The following is a 15,707-nucleotide window of genomic DNA, read 5'->3' as shown; positions in this document are numbered from 1 at the left end:
AGTGTTCTTTGGTTGAGTTACGGCTCTGGGCTTTATAACGAAGATGCACAGACCCTCCTCCTCTTCTGGTTTCTCATATTCGGGGGGACAAAAGCACGAGCGGACTCTGGGGAGTGTGGCTTAGAGGTCGGGCGAGGTGGGGTTGGGGGGTTCCACCTCTTTTATCTATTTAACTTTTCTCCTTCCTTCAGCCGACACTTTCTTAGGCTCCCCGAAATCGGGAACACCCAGATCCCTTTACCCCATAACCCCACTTCTGGATGTGAAGAACCCCTCACTACTGCCACCCGGAACAGAAGAAACTGAGCTTTTGTTAAGACCGATCTCCTGTCTACCACTGCACTAAAGGAAAGAAAGAGCGGAACTATGGTACGTAAAACAAGAAACGATTAAACAACTATGGGCTGAATGGGGAGCAGGTGAAGAATACAAACTTTTTTCTTAAGAACTTTTTTTCCCTTACTGGGAAAGGAGCTCTGAACCCAAACAGCTCAACAGTGCCTACTGCTACTTCTCTTAGGTGAGAGAGAGAGAAGGAAGGAAGGAAGGAAGGAAGGAAGGAAGGAAGGAAGGAAGGAAGGAAGGAAGGAAGGAAGGAAGGAAGGAAGGAAGGAAGGAAGGAAGGAAGGAAGGAAGGAAGGAAGGAAGGAAGAAGAAGAAGAAGAAGAAGAAGAAGAAGAAGAGAAGAAGAAGAAGAAAACAGAACAGAAGAGAAAAGAGAACCAGAACCAACGAAAGCTTGATAAACTAGTGATTTGGTAAACTGTGGGAAAGGATCGGAGAAAACTTACCCAAAAAAACCCATAACCCAAGCCCACCAGCAGCAGCCTCATATTCCCTCACACACCAGCCCTTACCCCCCTTGGCTAATCACCCCTCATTAAAAGCTTCATCAGCGGCCTAATGAAAGCAAACCGTGTGGAAATCGCCGGTAAACAGTTGGGTCTGGACTGTAATTAATTCAGTGTCTCTTTTAATCAAGCTGAAAGGGGATCAGGCTCCTTCTTGCGAAACCGTGACATCACCCCCAAAATCACCCGGAACCAATCAGCGCCACCGCTCTGGGGACACGTGGGTGAGTCCCCCCTTTAAAAAAAACACACAAAAAAACAACAAAACGAAAAAAAACTACACCCAAAAAAACCTAACGCCAAAGAAAAAGTGACTCAAGTTCATTTTTTAAAAGAAGGGGGGGAGGCGTACCGCATACGGAGGAACTGTGAGAGCAATCGAGAGGCCCGGATTTGCCAGAACCTCTGTCCAAGGTGCTGAAACGTTTCACCCAGGGCTGCGGAAGCGGAGGAAGTAGGAGCCGGTGGGCCAGGTGGAGCAGCTTGCGTCTTGAGCTCTGTTGCTGTCCAAGGTTCTGATGCCGTCAGGTGCGCTCCTCCTTACCGGCTGGAAGCCTGGGCGCCAGGGACATACTGCTGTCCGTGGTGCTGACTAGCCGCTCATTGTGAAGTATTCATCAGGAAGAAGGCTTTGATTGCACTACTTTTTAATTATTATTCTTTTCTTTCTTTCTTTCTTTTGCAAACCTTTATTCTATTTAGATTTTATTTACTCACTTTTCTTTTTGCCAAAGGGAAACCTAGGCCGGAAACTTTCCCTTCTGTCCCCCAAAACTTGACGCTTTCTCCCTCCCTATCCCCAGTTTTCCCTCCCCGACACTCCCACTACCCCCCCTCAGGCACCGCAGCTCTTCGAGATGCTGCAGAAGAGCTGAGCCCTTGTGGATCTAATGCGCAAAGGCGTTTGGCCCAGAGCTCCCCGGCTCCCCCAAGGCTGAACTCGGTCCAAGGTGCCCGCCAGCTCCCTGCCCGCCTGCCCCATGCCAGCCCTCAGCTAGGGGCAGGGGCGGTGGCTGCTGGGGTTGGTGGGTGGGTGGGGAGGTTCTGGGGAGGAAAGGAAGCGGCTTGGATATGGAAGGCTCCAATGGATTTGGGATCGACTCCATCCTCTCTCACAGAGCAGGCAGCCCCGCCCTTCCCAAGGGGGACCCCCTGATCGGGGACTGCCGCTCACCCCTGGAGCTGAGCCCCCGATCGGAAGGCAGCAGCGGATGCTCATCTCCTGCTTCGCCAAGAAGGGACTGTCTGGAGACAGGAGCACCACGGCCGGGTGGAGGATCTGGCCAGGGTTTAGATTCCCACCTGCAGCCCGGGCAGCTGTCAGCTCCGTCCCAATCCCGCTCCGTGACCTCCTCCTTCCTGATCAGGGACATACTTGCCGACTGCAAACCGTTGGCCGCCTGCGCACCCTACTCCAGCAACGGGCAGCCCGCAGCCCAGGAGCCCGGGGGCCGTCTCTCGGCCAAGCCTGGAGAGGACTTTAGAGATAAACTGGACAAAGGCGGAAGCAACTCTTCTTCTGATTCGGAGTATAAAGGTAAGAAGTAAAGGGTGAGGAGGTAAAGGTATGGGGGAGGAGGGAACTGGAGTCACAAAGTCTTGTAAACAACCATTCTCAAGCTGGGCACCCTCTCCAATCTCCTTAAAAGACAAGCCTAGACACTTGATCATTTGGATGGCATCTTTCCGAAGCTCTTTGCCTGTCCCATAGAGAAAATCTGAACGAGGGGAAATGGGGAGTAGAGAGCGGAATCAGATCAAGCTTTTAGCGGGGCGAGGAAGCAAACTTATAAAACAGTCAGGAGTACTTCTGAAATATTTGACCCTGAGAAAGCTTTTTTGGTCCCTTCCCAGGACTAAAAAATCATCCTCGATGAGACAGTTAGGGGACCTACGGGTTTGATTTAAATGTCCCCATTTGAAGCCAGAAATGAGTTTCTGGTAGGCTTTGTCCACACCAGAATTTCCACTGAGGCCAGGTAAGGTCAGGGATTCTCCACCTTTTGTCTACATTTCTAAATAGGTATTGAGTTTCTCTACTTGCCCGGTCCCTGCCCATCAGAGGACAGAGGGATTCAAGCAGAAACACAAAAGTTCAAAGAAATGTGTCAGCAGCAGGGTGGGGTAGGATGGGGGGAACCTTGATAGTGGGGTAGGAGTCAGAGGGCCCGGGTGACGGGAAATCCTAAGAGGACAAGCAAGCATTTCCTAATGAATTTGATTGTAAATGGACCTGAACATTGAATTCAGGGGCTTCGGAGAGACAGGCGGTCCTTCGGTTTCGGTCTAACTATCTCACCTGCCTTCCTTACTCCCTCCTGAGTCAGTCTCCTAACTTTCGTTCTTTTCTTGGTTAATTTATTCCTCCCTTTCACCTAACGGGGAGCTGAATGAGGAGAGGGAAGGCAAGGGCAGCGAAAAAGGAAGAAGGGAAAGTTTTTTATGATTGGTTTCTCCTCTTCTTCCTCATAACCTTTCAACTACGTGGGCTCCAGCAAGAGGCTCTAATTTCTTTCTACGAGACCCTGGAAAATGGCAAGAGGAGCCTCAGGCGTCTACTGCGGAGAAGGACCCGTGTTCCCTTCCCGCTGGTTAACTGTGTTGAAGGTGTGGGCGGCAAGGAGCTCCCATTTCACTTCAGAATTAATTTCAGTATCCCTTTCTTCAGGATGGAATTTCCTTATAAAGTTCCCATTATTTTCTTTGGAATCCACATATCTGTCCTCCTATCCTAAATCTCTACTATAGGCTTGCACATACATAAAAATGTGTTCACCTTTGCATCCAGGGCTTTGGGAGAGGAGAAATCGTTTGTTTTGTTTTTTTTAAGAAATGAGGCTATCCGTCCAGAACCCTTTATCAAGATAAACTCCTCCAATGACCCTATCCCCAAATCCCTTCCCAAAGAAGAACCACCAGGCAGTTCCTCCAGGACTGGGAAGTGTAAACAGGGGTTTGGAGGAGCAAAGAAGCAAATGAGATGGGCAAGAACTACCAGGTAGGGAGTCTCTCAAGGAATGTAACAAACGGGAAAAGCTTCCCTATTTGTCCTCTGCCCAGTTCCATTCTTGTCAAAGAACTGTTTTCAGAGCTACTAAAACTGGCCTTAGAGAAAGAGGGCTGGCCTAATGCAGATGTTTATGTCCAATTCCAGACTTCAGGATAAGGACAAAATCTCCTGTCCTCTACGTGTATGAGTGTATAGGGGGGAAGAGTTAAAACATGAAGCATTATGTAGCTCATCCAATTTCTTTCTTTAGCACTCTTGCCGAAATTAGATGAGAATTGATTCTGAAAATTATAATAGCCTCACTCTCTTTCATAAGGGTGATGAAGCTGTGCTTACCAGATATAAAATGTATAATAGATATATACACACTCAATTCCAAAAAATTATTGAGTACTTGTAAGTCAAGCCCAGAAGAGAAGTGAAGGCTCAGATGGAAAATCCTGGGGACTGGAACTCCAAAAGGAAAAGGAAGCAAACAGTGACCACAACTCGGCTGCTGTTTCCTGTCTAGTGAAGGAAGTTTCTGATAACGGAGACAGACAGATCGACAGAAACACAAATTATAAAATGCATACCCAACCTACGAAGGAGACGAAATGTATTTATACTGTTAAGAGAGGTTTCCTTTGTAGGCCAGCCGGCAGGGAAAAAAATCACGGAGGTTCCCTAGGTTTTCCCGTAGTCCCCCTTGCTGTGTAACTAGAAGCAATTTTTAAAGGAGAGGAAATAGATCTCTAAGGTATGGATATTTGTGTGAAGCTGCCGGGTAATTCTACGTGATCCAGCTGTAGAGACAAGTACGGCGTCCGTTTTTCAGCTGGGGAGTCCTCTTCTCCCCGTCTCGGAACAAAAGGCCGGCTCCAGGTCGGGTTAGGCTACTGCTCCTGGCTACGAATTCCTTGAAAATGCCATGGAAAAAGAAAGGCGACTAATGTGAGAATATTTCCTGCGGTTTTGAGTCCCTTTTCAAAGCCAGCTCCCCTGCATTCCAAGTCTGAAGTCGCCAAACAGGCAGGAAGACTTGCAAAGTGCCACCCTAAACTTCAACCGGCCTTTCCTCCTAACATTACACACACACTCGCCTAAACCCTGGGTGAAGATCTCACTGGAGTACAGAAGTAACCAGCCGTATGATTCGACAGTCAATCTGGATCAAGTGGAAATCACCCTCTTCCTCCGGAATATTAAGTTTGGCTCTGAAAGTATCCGGAAAATTGCCTCAGCTCTTCATTTCCCTTCGCTCAAGTAGACATAGCTTAAGTACTTGCCCTCTTTCTTCCTGATTTCTCTCACCAGCTCCCAGCCTCTCATTCCCAGGAACTCAGCTAGCTTCCCCTAGCTTTCCTCAGTTCCGCGCTGAGCCCGGGCCCTGTCCCGGGCTGGGAGCCACTGTCTTTCCAGTTGAGGAGTTTTGCTCCCTAGCGGCTCAATTAACCGGATTATTGTTCCCTACAGAGAGAAATCAACTCGTATTCCACTCAAGCCCTGTCACCACTAAAGCAGTTCACAATGAAATTCACCGTAAAAGACTGAACACAGGGATTGTTGTTCCTCTACCTTCCCCGACAATTTATGGAAAGGGACCGTTTTGGTTACCTAATCGCTTTAGAGGATGAGAGAGGGAATAAGAGAGAAAGAGAGAGAGACAGACAGAGAGAGACAGACAGACAGACAGAGAGAGAGAGGGAGAGAGAGAGAGAGAGAGAGAGAGAGAGAGAGAATGAGAGAGAATGAGAGAGAATTTAGTTTTAGGGTGTAGACCATCCCTGTTGTAATGCAATGAAATATCTGATAGCACCCTCGGGTTAGAGAGGAAAGAGACAGGTGTTTGTGGGGTACTGTAAATAGGTACTCCATATACCACATTTTTATGTCAATATGCTTACTAATGCCATAAATATCACTAATTGTTTCTGGTATATTATATATACATACATAATACAACTTATATGCTTATATGCAATTTATTTTACTGTACATAACATTCAATATAAATGTACCTATTTATATATAAAACATGAACACCTATTCGTAGCCAAAATATTTCTATACGTACACATATTATATACATATATTCACATAACACAAATGATTACTAATCCATGTCGGACCTCAGTTTCTTCTTCTGTAGAATGAGGGCATTAAACTAGATGGTTTCTAAGATCCCTTCCAGTTCTGATATATTCTATATGCATTTGTAAGCACCAAACTAAAAATATATTGGAGATGATCATCAATCTACACTTTAATATGATAGCTGTTTATTTCTTGCCTCAAACCTTAGAGTACATTCTATTTTTAATTTATAATTTGCGTGTGGTGTGATATGTGATCGCCAAAGACAGAAACCTCTGTGTATGCTGCTCTAGGGTACAGAGTTCTGAGCAGGATATGGTCTTATATAGAATTAGGATAAGAAATTCGCCCTTTAGGTGTCGGCCCTATTTTCTGATTCACTCTTTAATTCGGCATCACACAGCCCTTTATGCACATGATCCTATGATCTTATGATCCTTTTCCCCACGGGGGCGGGTGGGAAGGAGGGAGAACATTTCGCTTCCCTGACCCTCTGAGCCACAACCGATCCTGTGGGTCCAGAGGGTTGGTAGGAAAGAGAACACTCTCGCTGTGAGTTCATATGCACATCTGTTTTAATTCAGACTCCCCCCCCCTCCACTTTCCTCACTTGAGATCTTCTCCTTTGCTTAATGTACCTCCACCCCCACCCCAGAGTAAGAGGAACAGGGGGACAGAGTGGACTATGTTCTGGAGAACCCCTCCCTCTTCCACTCTCACATATACACACACTCCCTAGGTGAATGGAAAGAAAGGAAGGACGTTGAGGTCATTGAAATCTGAAAGTTATAAAGAACTTTTCCCAAGGTTTCGCTCCCTTTTCTTTCCCCCAGTTTCAACCTTGTCTTTTTTCTATCTTTGTTGTGGAAACCCTAACTCAGATAACCCTAGCTAGAAGAGTAAGGGACCAACCCAGCCTAAGTATGGATTTCTTACGGGCGGGGGAAAAACAAGCTTTTGAAGTAATATTTGCAAACCAATCAACAACTTATGAAATTATCCTAGGAAGCACAAAGACAACTGGGCAACGAAGTTTGGGTAACTTATCTTGGGTTAGCTTTTGACTCAAGCAGGGAGAAACTGGGTTTCCAGGAAAGGGATGAGAATTTGAGTAACTAGTTGTCAGATCTTGTAGAGCTGTCTTGACCCCCTTGATTTTTTACCCCAGTGAAAGAAGAAGGCGACCGAGAAATCTCCAGCTCCCGGGACAGTCCCCCTGTTCGCCTGAAGAAGCCGCGTAAAGCTCGCACTGCTTTTACGGACCATCAGTTGGCGCAGCTGGAGCGCAGCTTCGAGAGGCAGAAATACTTGAGCGTGCAGGATCGCATGGAGCTGGCCGCCTCGCTTAACCTCACTGACACGCAGGTCAAGACCTGGTACCAGAATCGCAGGTGAGGATCCTGGGAGGCCCCCAAAGGGGAGTTGGACAGAAACCTTCCCGGGCCTGGGATTGGGGAGGGTGCTGTGAAAGCCAACACTTGCCTGCAACCCACCCTTCATCAATCCACTCCATCCTAGAGACAAAACTTACACAGCACAGGACCCCACACAATACATACAGACAAAGCCCACGAACACACTGACACAACATACAACCTCCAGCTCAAATCTATGATTCAATCACTATTATCCCCCAAAGCTAGGACCTGAATAAGAGCAGAGGCATTACAGACTAGACTACACAACACATAAACTCTGACACAACACAATCGCAGTTGCCATACACCACAAAGAGAAGTAAAACACACACACGAGCGCGCGCGCGCACACACACACACACACACACACACACACACACACACACACACACACACAATAAAGTAGGCAACCAGACCTACCCATATGCTCTCCCTCCATCCCCATCCCTACCCTTTCTACTTTTCTCCTCCCTCTCAATCTGGTCCCCATGGCCTTACAGTCAGCAGTCAGCTCTGCTGTGCCAAGGCACCTGAACCTCTCCCTAGTCACTGGGGAACTGGAGTTTGCCAGTGTTGGGAGGGTCTGTAGGTTGACCCCTCTGACCCTTGGTCTCAATCTTGGAGTGAAAATTAGTGAGCTGTCCATCCCGTGTCATGTACTCGGGACACAGAGCAGGACTGAAGTAAACTCAGATTAGAGAGGAGAGAAAAGAAGAGGTCAGAGCAGGAATCAAGACTGAGCGCAGCACAGAGTAAAGTAAAGGCGCGCCTGTTCGAAATCGGTCTTCTACAAGACTCTAGGAAGAGAAGGAGCTAAAACTCGGATCTGATTCCTAAGGCCTGGGCTCACATCTTAGTTCCCGCTGCGCACTGGTGGACAACACACCACCGATTTAGGCCTGTTTCTCCAGGGAGGAGGAGAATTAAACACTATCCTTAGCAAAGAAACACTTTGCGCTCCTGTGGAAAAAGGTGCAAAAACAAATCGGTACTTTCTTTGGGGTGTATTACAGATGACCTAAGAGCCGAAAAGCGCTTTCCCTAAACAAGCCGAATAACACATAGACCTATTAATAATAAATACCGATTACTGCGCTGGGCATCAATAATTAAGGGCGGTTACAGTAATTACACAATTATGATGATGATGAATAATTCAGGGAGGGAAATTGGGTTGGTGCTCCTTGAGCCCCAGACCACGAGGGCCCAAGAACAGATCTCGGATTGATGCTCCAGCTCCAGCTGAAGGACCCTGGGTCTCGCACAGTCACAGAGGGCATCCCCAACTTACGGCCCCCGAACTCCCGTTCTGCCTGACAAGAAGCTCAGGGCTCAAGAAGTCCCTGACCTTGTTAAGAGGCTTGGGGCTAGCAGATTTCCGTTCCCCACCTCCTTCTACTTCCGTTTCCCCAAGAAGCAGATGGACAAGTAGGCATAGAGTTCCTCTGGTTAACTCAGAGTCTTTAACTCTTTGGCTAGTGAGGCATCACTCAAACCTGCAAGCCCCAAATATGCCCCAAAGCCCTGGGTTGTTGGTACTGTTAAAAGGTGAAGATACTGGGCTCCTGGCTCCCGTCCCCTTCTCCCACCCTGCCTTACTCTCCCTTACAGGGGAGGCAGGCCGGGATCTTGACTCCCAAACCTTGGTTTGGAAATCAGGCAATTGAGACGCCTCGTCCCTCATTCCTCATTGCCCCTCTCCCCAGAGTAATTGTGGGACTCGGATGGAATTTCGCTGGAGCAGGAAGCTCCTTGGAGTTAGTTTTGAGTTCTGTTCATGTGGGTGCTATATGATTATTTGCATCGTTATCATCATTATCATCATTACCGTTCTTGTAAATATTGCCTGCACTGCTGTTCGGGAGCAAGTCCATCTCAGACCAAGAGGGTATAATAATAAGGGCGTTATCTTCATCTTGACGCCATCTCTCCCCCTCCCCTCCCCCGCGTTCTCCCTCCTGTTCTCCCTCTGTCTCTCCGTTCAGACAACTGAGACCAGCCTCGGAATTTCCCTTCCTTTATTGACCTTTCCCTGTCCTCTGTTCTCTCAGCTCTTCTCTCACCTCCTTATTTATTTCTTTCCCCCTGTCTTTTTCATGCCCATGCTCAACTCCTCCTCTGCTCCTCCAGTCCAGTTTGTCTCCCAATGAGAGGTCAATTGATCTCACTGGGTGTATATCCTGATCCATCTCCACTGCCAGTTCCGAATTTTTGGACGGGGATAGCTGGGGCTGATTGAGCCGGATCCAGGAGTTGGCGTCCAGGCGCCCACCTCCCTTATCCGACGCTGTATCTGTTTCCATCCCCAGAACCAAATGGAAGCGTCAGACGGCTGTGGGGTTGGAGCTGTTGGCAGAGGCAGGCAATTACTCAGCGCTGCAACGGATGTTCCCGTCGCCTTATTTCTACCCGCAGAGCCTGGTTTCCAATCTGGACCCTGGCGCAGCCCTCTACTTGTACCGGGGCCCCAGCGCTCCTCCGCCCGCACTTCAGAGACCTCTGGTGCCCCGCATCCTTATCCACGGACTCCAGGGAGCCAGCGAGCCGCCCCCTCCCCTGCCCCCTCTCGCAGGCGTTCTCCCGCGAGCGGCACAGCCCCGGTGAGCCTCAGTCCCCAGCCTTAGCCACCCCGGGCGCTAGTTCTCCCTCTCCGCGCGGGCCGCGCAGCCCCCACCCTCACCTCAGTTCATTGATACTGAGAGTGAGGAGGCAAGGGAGAGCAGAATCCACTGCGCGCCCGGAGGGGAGACATCCTTCACCCAGAGCCTTCTCTTGGAGGAATGGGTGTTGAAAATCCTCCCTGCCAAGAGCATAAACTCTCCCAATCCCCTCATCGCTCCAGAACAGCTCCCCACAAAGGGCCAAAGGTCAATACTCCAAGGGCCAGTGGCTGATTCCCACTTCGCCCCCCAACTCTTATCAGCCTCCCTGCTTCACTTAAGCCAGCCGAGGATGGGGTCAGTTTGCCCTAGCCGGGTTGTATCTGGCTCTGTGCATACATTTTCTCCCACAGCTCTCCATTCTGCCCCCGCCCAACTTGCTCCTTAACTTCCGGGGAATTTGACCCGTAAGGCGTCTCCTCTCCCTGCCTTTCTCCCAGTCTGGGTGGGTGGGTGGATGGGTGGATGAAGGAACCATGAGCAGCTCGCTCTGTCCTGTTCCCTTTGCTCCAGGCTTCCTGCTGTATATTTGCCCCTCCCTCCCCGCACCCTGCAGAGTGGGGAGGGCAGGGAGGAAAACGCGGACTGCTGCTTGTACAGTGACGCCCCCTTCCCCTCTCCTCTCCCTCTCCCCCAGCGGGAGCCCGGCCGGGCCCAGAGGAGAGGCTGATCGGGCCGGGCCGAGCTGTACATACCGCGTGTAAAGTGTATATGAAGTTATTTATTCGTGACCCATGAGCCCGTGACCGTGTCCGTGAATTTGTGAGTCTGTAGCCTGCGCCCTCCCCGCTCCCGGGCGTGGCAGGAAGGGGCCAAGGAGACTTGCTTATACAGCCCCCAACCTCCAGCCCGGGCCCCTGGGCCAGCCAGGTCCCTTGGGCTCGCGCACTCTCTTTTTTAAATGTCGAAATAAACTTCTTACAAATGCACAAGCCTGCTTATGTGCACGCTTCGTCTTCGCCTCGTACTCTGCCCTTTGCTCTTACGCTCTTTACATTTTGACCTCTCCCTTCTCCCAGCCCAAAACTAATGCCCTCTTACTTTCACCCTTTTCCCCCTCACCCTTCCATCCTCTCCCCCACCCCATCAACAAAATATTTCCTCTTTCTCTTTTTCCCATTCTATTCCCATCTCTCTATTTTCTTGGCCTTTTCCCTTCTTTTTCTTTTCCGCTCCCCTCTTCCCTTTCCCCACTTTATTCCCCTTCGAGCCATTCACCAGGTTTCTTCTCCTTACAACCCTTCCCTCGCCAATCCCAGACTGCTTTCCTTTCCTACATCCCTGGTACTTGGGGCCCTAGTCCCAAGAAGGTAGAGGTCCAGAGGGCCAGGACTGGAAGAGGAGGTAAAGAGGGAGGAGGGGGTGGGGAAGGAGAGACGGGAAGAGAAGGGGGTCACTGTCCGGGCGCTCGCTCTGCAGAGCGCGGGGCTGCTATTCTCTCTCCGCAAGTGAGCTCATCTGTCCGGGACCATGCGCCGGCAGCTGGTGACCGGGACCCGACGGGCGCGGGGAACGACAGATGGGCGCCGAGGCGGAGCCCACTTCGCCCCCCCCCCCGGCACCCGTTGCCCACTATCAACCCCTCCCCGCCCGGGTCATTCCCTTCCTGGTCCTACCCTGTCAGCCCCGGGGTGGAGCCGAGCCGGGCCTGAGGACCAAGCAGGCTAAACTATTCCTAGCCCGGGCTCAGTCTGGCACCTTCCAGGTACCCGGGAGAATTCAAAGACAGATCTCCAACTCCGTTCAGCTAAATCTGAGGCACCTTAGCAATGCTTCACCGACCCCGTTCCCTTCACACTTCCCATTTACCCTTGGGGTCACGTTTGGGATAAGAAGGAGGGGTGGCAATTCTTTCTTGCCCTCCCCACTAGCTTCTGCCTCACCCCAACGCCAGAATCCCAAGGGGGTTGGATTTAAACCTCGAGCCAGACTCCAGGCTGTGCCCACATTCAGGGGAAAATCATTCCCATCTCAGGGGAGGTAGCAGGTGCTCTTAGTGGACCAAACTCCCCCCCCCCCCGCCCTTCCTTCTCTCCATCCACTGTCCAGCATTCAACCTGCAGCCTCCCTGACCCTCAAAATACTAAGGGTGGGGGGGAGGCATCAGACTCTAAGAAAGGAGAAATATACAGGGCTGGGAATCGCCTTTCAGTGGAACAATAACCAGAGACCCTTCCAGTTTTGTTGACAGGAAAGATCTGGGAGATGAAAAACTGCTTTGGAGGGGAGTGAGGGGTGGGGGGAAACTGTAGTATACAGACCCTCATTAAAACCAGAGCCAGGTCCTGGTCTGCAACTGTTTCCTACCCCCACTCTCTCTCTCTCTCTCTCTCTCTCTCTCACACACACACACACACACACACACACACACACACACACACACACCCCACACCCCTCTTTCTTCCCTGGGATGGTGAGGGTATTATTATAATTTTGCAAAATGCACAGCAGCTAATTAAGTCAAGACAGCCCTTTTGCATTCGGCTTCTTTTGCATGTGAATGGGGGTTGGTAAATCCCCGACTCTGGATGTGGTGGGGGTGATGGGGGGATTGTCCCCAACTCAGGGTTAATGAAGTGGGAAAGGAGTCTCTCATAGCCTCCTGCAAACAAAACCCCCCCATGCAACAAACCCAGTCCAAATCCTACATGGATTGACTTAAACCCAGGGGATAAGTGCTTTAAATTAATCTCATTGAATAAGAATGAGACCAAACAAAACTCTTTAAAATCATATTAAAAATCTATCAAAGGACAACTTGCACTGGTGTGCTTTTCATTTTGTGAAAGTGAAGGAGATAGAATAGAGCAACCATCTTTACATTTACACAGCAGCAGTGTAAATCACAGACATATTCTCAACTATTTAATTGTCCTTGTACCTTAGAGGCGATTTCATATCTTACATTAATGAAGAACAAGGCTTCCCGACAAGTTTATAATTACAATATTTAAAATTGTCCTGCCAGTTCCCATCTGCAATAACTTTACAACCATTATGGTAAAGCAGGGGTTTTGTGGGGGCTTTTGTTGTTTTTTTTTTTTAAACTTCCATGTATTTAAAAGGCTCACTTTGGTTTCTCCTGGGTTCTGGACCCTGGTGCTGGGTGATTTCAGATGCATAAGAGGAGGCTGAGGGAGCCTCTGGAGAAGGTCCTGAAAAAGGATAACTCCTAAAAAGGCCCACCTTTTCCCCAGTCCTCTCTTTGCAACACACAGACACCCCCAGAGATACATGCGCCTTGTGGTCCTTTGCATGGAAGGTGTAACATTTCAAGTTAGTTTGAATCCTCTGCTAGAAACAGTCTATGAAGGAAAAGCTCCTGTGGACATTTGGGGGAAAGTCAAATGGACTTTCAAGTTACTCCAAACTGTCAAGCTGACTTTAAATGACCTGGGCCTAAATCCTCTCCCACACCTCAACAGCAATGGCAGAAAAAGTGTAAGGCTCTTAAAGCAACTTTTGCTAGAGGGGATAAACCTGCCTTCCCAGAAAGAATATGATGTGATATCTCCAAACCAAATAGACACCAATTTTTTTTTTTTGTGGAGGGAAAGAGTCTAATTTTTCTATCTTTGAGAAATAAAAACTGGGACCTTAATGATTTTCATTGATTACATGTAAAGGAACTAAAATCTAGAAATCGGAGACATTGGCCATTTTCCACTCACCTGACTAAAAGACTCTCCTTCAACATTGCACCAGCTCCCTAACAAAATTCAAAGGAACCCACTGGGTTTTGTGGAAATTTTTCTTTTGCTGAGGTTTAGTCTGAACTTGGTTCTATAGGAATGGAAGTCTGTCTGCTGTTTGCATTACATCAGCACTGACTTAATTAGATCACACACAGGCACCTATTTTGCCAAAGGTTCTTTGCCCTTCACTGCATGAGAAATGAGGGTCCCTTCTGAAGATTTGCAACCATTAGAGGTTGCAAATACGAAGATGTTTGGGAACCAGGAAAGGAATTCTATATAATCCACTAGGGAAAAGAACTGTAGGTTGTAACAGTTCCTTAAATGCCCAACTTCTGTGAGTCTTTAAATATGAGAAACAGGAGCACAGTAGAGAATGAAAGAGACAAGTTTGGGGAATGAGAAAATAGATGATTAAAAATGCACACAAAATTAGAATATGTACAGTGGAATTAGGCAAAGGCTTTGCCTAATTGATGTCTGAAATGTATAATCTTTCATGAGCTATAATAAGAGAAAGATTTATTTTTAAGGTTATTCCAACTCAGATAATATTAACCTTAAATCTGCTAAAGCCTTGTTTCTTTATTAACTGGGTGGGGAGGGGTGTCAGATATTGATTCTGCTCAGAAATATGCCCAGGCATCATCTTAATGTGAGATGAAACGTTTAGGCCATTATTTTCAAAGTAAGTTGGGGTTTGTAGTTTGAAGATATGTATATATACACATAATGATATACAAATATACCCTTTGCATAGTTATAGCATTTTTTACTCCAGGAATGCAGAATAACCTTATGATTATTCATCCTTTAATGAAATGAAAACTTGAAAAAATATGTAGGTCTTTGCCTTTGATCACCCCCCAATCGCTGGCATTAATCCTATTTCCCACACAGCTGGGTTTTGTCTATAAAAAGTTTGATCCCTTCTTTTCTCATCCAAATCATTTGAACTATTACGCATCAAAATGAAAGAGAGGGTGGCAGACTTGTCCAAAGTCATTTTTGACATGTGCTGCAGGTTTTTTTTTTATTATTATTGTTATAAACTTCACCAACAGTCCCTATTAATTCATATGTGACAGCTGACTCTGAGAAGGTCATATTTTTCCTCATGCAGAAGATCAATTTTTACTAGGCTCACCCTCTCCCTTACCTACTCTGAGTCATTTCTATTGTGGTGTTCTAGATGACATTTGCCTTGAATCTGATTGCCCACCATCAGAGAGGGAAGACTTCACACTCTTCCCCTTTATCACTTGGTAAATGTGAATCTTCTCCAGGCTGACATTACTCTACTGGTCAGTTAATGAATTCAAATACGGCATTTCCTTTAGGATATCTCAGAATTTTGTCACAGAAAATCTAGACACGGTCACTTGGTAGCCACAGAGGATGACCAGGAAATGCCCAAGTCAAGCTGCTGCACAGTGCTCTTCAACATGAAGGAAAGAGCTTTGATTTGTAGCCCTTTCTCTTGTGGCCTTCTCTAGCATTTCCTGTGTGTAAATATTACATTTATTGGGAAATCAATACTTCTCGAGGGGGAAAAGGGGCTCTTTCCAGACCTGCAGCCAGACCCAATGGGGAAGCTGTGCCCCAGGTCACAACACAAAAAAGCCCAGGCCCCTGGTGGAACCTTGTTGGGTTTCACTGGGAAGAAAAACACAGGGGCACTGGTGCCTTTTGACTTCAAAGGCAAATAGTAAAAAGACAACAGTAAATCAATTAGCCCTGAAAGACTAACCTCTTCTGAGGAACACAGAGGAGTGAATAATTCGAGGAGTGTAGAAAAGTAACATTGTATTTACAGCAACACATTTAGAGAAAATAAGGAGGCTCAGGGTATGCCCCAACACTGTTCTATTTCTGATCACTTTTACAAAATGATTTATAGAGCTTCTTACAGCCCACTTCATGCATGCACCAGAAAAGGGAATTTTGAGAAATAAAACCTCTCTCTTATACACACCCATTTCACAGAATCACGCTTT

General features: G+C 47.9%; 1 protein-coding gene across 1 annotated transcript; it reads left to right on the top strand.

The window, feature by feature from the left end:
- The first annotated feature begins 881 nt into the window (after window positions 1-881).
- On the top strand, window positions 882-10,936 carry BARHL1 (BarH like homeobox 1). Its single transcript, XM_043980885.1, has 3 exons — window positions 882-2,388; window positions 7,106-7,328; window positions 9,665-10,936. Exons 1-3 carry the CDS (start codon window positions 1,923-1,925, stop codon window positions 9,957-9,959), a joined length of 984 nt encoding a protein of 327 aa, XP_043836820.1. The 5' UTR covers window positions 882-1,922; the 3' UTR covers window positions 9,960-10,936.
- The last annotated feature ends 4,771 nt before the right edge of the window (window positions 10,937-15,707 follow it).

The sequence above is a fragment of the Dromiciops gliroides genome, chromosome 2, assembly GCF_019393635.1.
Source record: "Dromiciops gliroides isolate mDroGli1 chromosome 2, mDroGli1.pri, whole genome shotgun sequence".
Classification (NCBI taxonomy): Eukaryota; Metazoa; Chordata; class Mammalia; order Microbiotheria; family Microbiotheriidae; genus Dromiciops; species Dromiciops gliroides.
This window is presented reverse-complemented; position numbering and strand designations above follow the sequence as displayed.